The sequence below is a fragment of the Sparus aurata genome, chromosome 9, assembly GCF_900880675.1.
Source record: "Sparus aurata chromosome 9, fSpaAur1.1, whole genome shotgun sequence".
Taxonomy (NCBI): Eukaryota; Metazoa; Chordata; class Actinopteri; order Spariformes; family Sparidae; genus Sparus; species Sparus aurata.
The window spans coordinates 36,868,591-36,875,811 of NC_044195.1; the positions used below are offsets into that span (position 1 = coordinate 36,868,591).

General features: G+C 49.0%; 1 protein-coding gene across 1 annotated transcript in view; it reads left to right on the forward strand.

The window, feature by feature from the left end:
• Positions 1 to 7,221, forward strand: part of itgav (integrin, alpha V) — a 44,543-nt gene that overhangs the window by 11,691 nt on the left and 25,631 nt on the right. The window contains exons 3-6 of the mRNA XM_030429015.1: positions 5,833 to 5,924; positions 6,235 to 6,349; positions 6,674 to 6,735; positions 7,096 to 7,144. Coding sequence (XP_030284875.1) covers positions 5,833 to 5,924; positions 6,235 to 6,349; positions 6,674 to 6,735; positions 7,096 to 7,144 — 318 coding nt within the window. The remainder of the gene's footprint in view (positions 1 to 5,832; positions 5,925 to 6,234; positions 6,350 to 6,673; positions 6,736 to 7,095; positions 7,145 to 7,221) is intronic.

Here is a 7,221-nt window from a genome sequence, read left to right on the forward strand (position 1 = left end):
ATATGAATGGTCTTAAAAAGGTCTTAAAAAGTCTTAAATTTAACTTGAAGAAACCTGTAGGAACCCTGAATTGTTATTTCACACATGTAGCACACAACAGGAGACTCTCCGTGTCAGACGAGTTCTCACATGTTGACTAAACTCAAAAACTAATTGATAACGTAGCAGCGTGACGAGTCCTTGCTAGCTAAGCAGCTAAGGGTGTAGGTCACTACACTGTCATTAGTCAGGCGCACACACGCTGTTAACGATACCATTGGCTGTAGAGTGTGACAATCTGTCAATAAAGATCAGCCAACAGTTGTTCTCCGATCTACATTGATCTCATAAGTCGCCTCTGTGAAGTTTGAATGACGGAAATCCGTCGTAGCGACGGAGAACTTTAATCCATGTGAACTTATTCAGTCTGGAGCTTCAGTACAGTGAGGTGAACACAACACAAACACAGAGCAGAGTGGCACTCACACTCATCGGTGAGGGAGTTTGTAGCGCGGCTCCATGGTGCGCACCACTAACCGAAACTAACGTTACTGATCTGTTTGTTGTGGTCCCACTCACTAACCAGTCCGGGTGGCGTGCACACTAAGGTTCCGGTTACGTGTTTTTTGTTCCAGTCTTGCGGCAAAGCACGTAAATTAATCAATGCAGTGACGCATCGCGATGCATCGGCACATCGATGAATTGCACCCACCTCTAATTCACACAGGAGAAGACGCATAAAAGCCTTAGCCGCAGTTCGCCAATCCTCCGCCGATGGTGATTCACACAGAGCGAAGCATCTCCGCCTTAAAGACAAACCGCCGTGAACTATGCGGGTCCTTCACTCAACTTAATACAGAGAAATGTCCCACAAAGCAACGTTACATGACCAAACAAAAGTAACGTAGTGACTCTAACTGTCTTTGACAGCTTATATGAGGAAAAAAATACCGCAGATATACGTGGAGAAGCGTCTGTCCTCCCGCCTGTCCTGCCGACTCTTCATCACATTTCTGCCCGAAAAACAGCTTCTGTCACCGGCAAAAACTTTAACTCACCGAGTGTTTGTGATGAAAATAAATCACCACGATGGTCAGCCCTCCAGACCGAGACTTCAGTGAACTTCCCCCCCCTAAAACAGCCTCCGTCCCGCGAGTGAGGGAGTCAGATTGACAGGGAGGACACGGGGAACACCTTGAACGTCATCATCATGACGTGTACCGCCACGCCTCTTTAGGAGAAGCAAGGCCGGCTTTATGTGTGAATTCACAGCGGTTCGTGTGAATCACCATCGGCGGAGAATTGGCGAACCACGGCTGCGGCTTTTATGCATCTTCTCCTATGTGGATGGGGCTACTGGTTCGGTTCTTCAATAATACGGCCCTGATACTACCTCCAGAGGCGTATCAGGAGCGAAATTTCACCCCTCGCCACCTCCAAGAGATTCACACTGAGACAGAGGCGGGGAATTGGCGTACTAAAGCCACACCCAAAAGCCAGTGTGAATGGGGCTAGTGTGTGGATGTGTGTTGTAGCAGTTAGCCTTTTAGCAACGCCTCCTCCAGAGACAAGGAGACAAAAAGTCTGTTGCTATGGTTACAGTTAACATTTGGCATCTTGTCTGTGTGGCATCCTGATGACCATGATTATATAAAGAAGATAAAACATCTGATCCGTCTCTGTAGTGTGTGATGGTACAGAGCTGTGAGTCTTTGTGTTAGTCACACATGAACAGGACAGGTTCTATTTCATCCTTACTGACCTCCAGAGGCGGTGCTTCAGCACTGAATGTCTCCATCTCGCACATGCGCAGGTCGAGTGTTTATACCAACAAAGTCACCTGTGACCCCTGATGATACCGGCTAGCCTATATCTTCCGGTGACATCAGAGGATCGGTTCCTTTTCATCTTTGCGCTTCGCAGGTAGACGTACGTCAGTGAGCTCTAGCTGAACTAAACAGGTACTTAACTGCTGCTTTGTCGCTGGTAGCCTTGCGACAACCTGTCGGAGCTGTGAGCTGTGAGCCCTCCAAGGGCTGCGACGAGCTGAGACGGGAGGTGTGTTGCGGTTTGCCGCGGACACCCTTCGGATCACCATCGGTTCGTCTCTACAACTGGCTGAGTATACCAGGCGTAGTGTTATGTTTCCTTTGGGTATCTCTTTCTTTTGTTAAATAAGGTTGGTGAAGGCGTTGTACTCGCTCCCTCTTCCAACATTTTTGTTATTTATTACGGGCGTTAACGGTTAGCATTGCCCGCTTGACCTATTGTACGTGTTATCGGTACACCGTTGGTTGTACCCGCTTTTCGTGGTAGTTTTATATAGGGCTGGGCGATTATGCTAAAAATAATAATCACGATTATTTTGATTGATATTGAAATCACAAATAATAAACACGATTATTCACTGATTTCAAAAAAGGATTTATTGAGCCACCAAAACTCAACTTCAAATATAACTTTTGGAAAAACAACCAGATAGATTAGTAACAAGTAAAAAAGTAAATGATAATAATATTTGTATGTTTGCGTGATGGCAACACGTACCGCTTGTCCGAAGTGTTGTCCAGTGTCTTGAAGCCTGGGTTGCTAACTGTACTGATAGGGCACATGTCCTCAGCTAGCATGAATGTCACAGCCTCCGTTATCTCTCGCTGTCGCCGGGAGCCGGTGGGAGATGGAGCGGCATTGTAAAGAGTGTCGTCAATGGAGGACTGTGTTGCGGTGGCTGTGGCTGAAGTTGACGCTCTTGCACTTTTTTGGGTCTTTTGCTCCTTCAGTACTTTGTCAGAGACCACTTTATGGTTAAATAAATGTGTTGTGTTGCCCTGGGGTGCAGACACGACGGTGTGACAGACTTTGCAAACAATCTCCTTCTGCTCCACGTCCGACGATTTGAAGCCAAAATGTCTCCAAATGACCGAAGTTGTCGTACCTTTCTTTTCAACTAAAGGCTCAGGCTGCTTTTCTGCCATGTTGTCAATCTCTCGTTCTACAATTGGCAGGCGACACAGGTGCGTTCACTGTGCATTTACAGCGCAGTAATTTGCATACACGACACGCGGCGGCACGTTAATCGTTTTTCTTCGATTACAGCGTTTTCATGATCGTGAGAAGCCAAAATCGAAATCTCGATCAAAATTCAATTAATCGCCCAGCCCTAGTTTTATATGTTGGTGAAGCCGGCGTTTTTGCTCGGCCTACTTTAGTTTGTATTTTGTGGCACCTGTGGTTGTGCCCGTTTGTTTTTGTTTTGACCTTTGCTGGTGAAGGCAGTGCTCTCGCTCCTGCTCCCAGCATAGGCGGATGCTGTTGCCCTTGCAGTTAGCAGACCTGTTCCACTGAGGCTAATTGTATTTGTTTGTGCGACACCTGTTAGTGAAAGCAGTGCGTTCGCTCCCTCTCCCATCATCTGTTGTCTTTCTCAGTTTGTTTGTATTAGAGCTGGCTGTCACCATGCTTGGTAACCACTCCTGCTCGGCCTGTCTGGCCTCTCTGCAGTCTGAAGATGGTCGTGATATGTGTTCTCCGTGCCTTGGCCTTGAACACCTTAGGGAGGGGCTATCGGAGGATCCGTGCATGAACTGTAGCTTTATGCCCCAGGCAGTGCGGGTTGCCAGACTGGCTGAGGCTGAACACCTGCTGGGCCATGTTCCAGAGACTGACCAGTTGACCCCAGCCCAGCAATTGCCTCCAGCTCAGCCTAGCCGACCTAAACGTCGAGCTGCTGAGACTGCGGGCGCCCCCTCCGGGAAGAGGGCCAAGGAGTCTGGCCTTCAGGGTGGACCAGCTGACCGAGGAGCTAAACCAAGTGAAGTCCCTCTTCCTAGCCATCCAGTCTGGGACTGGTGCACGGGATGTAGGTGCTCCTGCTCCTCCCCAGGCCATGTTCGATCCAGAGGAGGATGTGCTCTCCGTTGCGGCTTCAGCCACCGAGTTTGCCGACTATTGGGCGGATGTGGTTCGCCAGGATGTTGCCTCCCACGCCTCTGGGGCGAGCTCCCGCTCCTCAACCCGCAGTTGTGGCGCTGGGTCCGAGGATAGCTCTATGGGAGCCATCATTCGTATGGCCCTGGCCTGCCTGCAGTTGGATGTTCCGCAGGCTCAGCCAGATCCTACCAGTGCTTTTTTCAGGCGTGGTCCAGCCCCTGCCACCTTTACTGTGCCTCCGTCAGATGAATACCTGAGGGAGTTGCACGCATGCTGGAGGGATACTAGAGCCCTCTCTCATGCAACATCTGATGGCCGGACCCTGGCAGCCATGCAGGATGCAGCCAAGTTTGGCTTGGCCCACATGCCAGCGGTTGAGCCGGCTATAGCGGCTCTCATTGTTTTGCCTGATGAGGCTCTGGGGCCAGATGCCAGGTATCCACGCCCCCAGTGTTGGTTTACAGATGACGTGCTCTCTAAGGCCTATGACGCAGCAGCACGCATGTGACGCATTGGTAATTCCCTGTCGCATCTGATGCTTGCTCTTTGCAGCATCCCTGCAGGAGGCTACGCTGGACGCTTCCATCCACAGCTTCGGTGACGCGTCTCTGCAGGCTTTTGCTTTGATGTCCAGAGAACTAGGGAGCTTGATGTCCACACTTGTCCAGGCTCGCCGCCAGGTGTGGCTAGCACAGTCGCCTCTCACTGAGACGTGCCAGAGAACCCTCTGCAGTGTCCCAGTTGAACCCGGTGAGATTTTTGGGTCGGCTGCTCTAGAGGTGCTGTAACGGACAATCCAGGCCAGACAGACCCGACAGCAGCTCTCTGGGCTTCACAGGAGTATGCCTCCTCCAAACAGGCCTGGGGTTCTTCAGCTGCCCCCAGGCGCCGCTCTCAGTCACAGACTTTCCCCAGTGGCTACCTTAGGTCTCAGCGACCGGTTCAACAGCCTTTTCTTTCTAAGGTTCTGTCATCGTCGAACCTTAACCAACCTATCCACCTGGCACAGTTTATCCCCCCCGCAGGGGAGGAAAGGTTAGGACTGCTGTGCCTTTAGCTGGCTTTAAGAGTCTATATAACTTTGACCACAAGCATAAGACGGTCAGAACAGCTATTCCCCTGTCATGGTGGTCCTAAGAAAGGCTGTGCTCTCTCCAAACAGCGACTGTCGCATTGGATTTTGGATGTCATCACCCAAGCGTATAAACACAGTGGGTGCCCCCTGCCATCCGGGGTGAGGTGCCACTCTATTAGGGCTGTCTCTACATCATGGGCGGATCTGCGTGGTGTGCCCCTGGGGGACATCGGGTATCAGGTGAATGTGGCCACTCCCCACCCACTGGGTGTGGCCCTGTTGCCCACCTCTACTGCTACCTCTCGCTGAGGTATTTGGCATTCCTCGTGACTTTGTTGTTATGGGTCATCCAGTGCTGAAGCACCGCCTCTGGTGGTCAGTAAGGATGAAATAGAACGAAAGTTACGTATGTAACTACGGTTCTATGAATCCTGGATGACCGCCAGAGCGTTCTGTCACTCAGAATCCTTGTGGTTTCGTGAGAAGATTCTGCAGGAACAGATCCTTTGATGTCACCGGAAGATATAGGCACTCGGCCTGCGCACTCGGCCTGCGCGAGATGGAGACATTCAGTGCTGACGCACCGCCTCTGGCGGTCATCCAGGATTCATAGAACCATAGTTACATACGTCACTTTCTATTTAAACTCAACACACAACATGTTTCATCAGGGTGGAGTTTCCCAGCCTGAAGGGAAGATCCCAATGATTCCTGTCAGAGCAGAGCGGACTATCATTCATCTGCTGCTGATGGCTGTAGTCTCACTTTATCCTGCTGTGGATCAATCTGCAGGCTGAGAGCACAGCCTCTGTATTAATGTGTGTGTGTGTGTGTGTGTCTGTCTGCAGCTGACAGGGTAAATGGTGCAGGAGCTCAGATGGAGTTTAAATCCAAACAGTGGTTCGGTGCTTCAGTCAGATCGGATGGAGAACACATCCTGGTAACACACACACACACACACACACACACAAACACACACAGACATTGTACTATATGTATTATGTATGGTACTGTAGTATACATTATTCTTACATGTACTTTACTGATACTGATGAGTCACTCCACCTCACATTACTGTAGTATCAGTACAACAGTGGTTGTAGGTACTTTGTGTATTATGTACTGCATGTTTTTCATTTTGAGTTTAAATCCTCTGTTATATTACTTTTTTGTTTAACTTTCTTTCATGTACTTATTATTATTTTTTGTGTGTGTGTGTGTGTGTGTGTGTGTGTGTGTGTGTGTGTCAGGCGTGTGCTCCTCTGTACCAGTGGTCAACGTTCGGTGTGTCAGAGAGAGAACCTGTCGGAACCTGTTTCCTCAAGAAGGGAGGGACGGTGGTCGAGTACTCGCCCTGCAGATCCAGTCAGTACCCCACGTCTCGACAGTTACTGCATGACATACTACAGTTATTCCATGAAGTACTACAGTTACTGCATGAAATACAAATAAACAAGCTAAGAACAAGCTAACAAGCTACCCCTCTTGGTTTGTGATGCTGCTGATGTTGTGGCTACACGTTAGCTTCCTTTAGGACCGGTAGCTGTGAACAACAATACTTGTTTAATAATTATATCATATATTTGAAACTATGACTGTCTGTATATATTTTGAAGCTCTGGCAGATGTTCATTATTATAATTTCTTGTGATAAATGATCTAATGTTGGTGTGTTGTTTGTGTGTGCAGATGCAAACTCACCTGAGGGACAGGGCTTCTGTCAGGCTGGATTCAGTGCTGACTTTCTCAAGGTATAAAGCTGTCCCCGGTTCCTCTGTTTGATTCAGTTCTGTTGGTTCTACAGATGGAGATTTTGCCGTTAACCCACATCAGAGAGTGTTTTTTTTTTTGAGTAATTTTTTTTGGCCTTTGATGGATTTATTCATAAGGCAGCTTGAAGAGATAACAGGAAATGGGATGAGAGAGAGGGGGAATAACACACAGCAAGCGGCTGCAGGTCTGACTCGAACCCTGGTCCCTGCAGCGAGGAGGAGGCCGCTGTACATGGGACACACGCTCTACAGACTGAGCTACTGGGACACCAAACAACTTGTCTATATGAACAAGGCGTGAAATAATAGATTTGTTCTGTTTGTGTTTGTGTGTTTCAGAAGAACAACAGAGTGGTGGTGGGAGGACCAGGCAGCTTCTACTGGCAGGGTCAGTCTGTATGTTTGTTATTGAGTCTGTCTGGTGTCAGGCTGTTCTACTGACTGACACATGGTGGCAGTCAACAG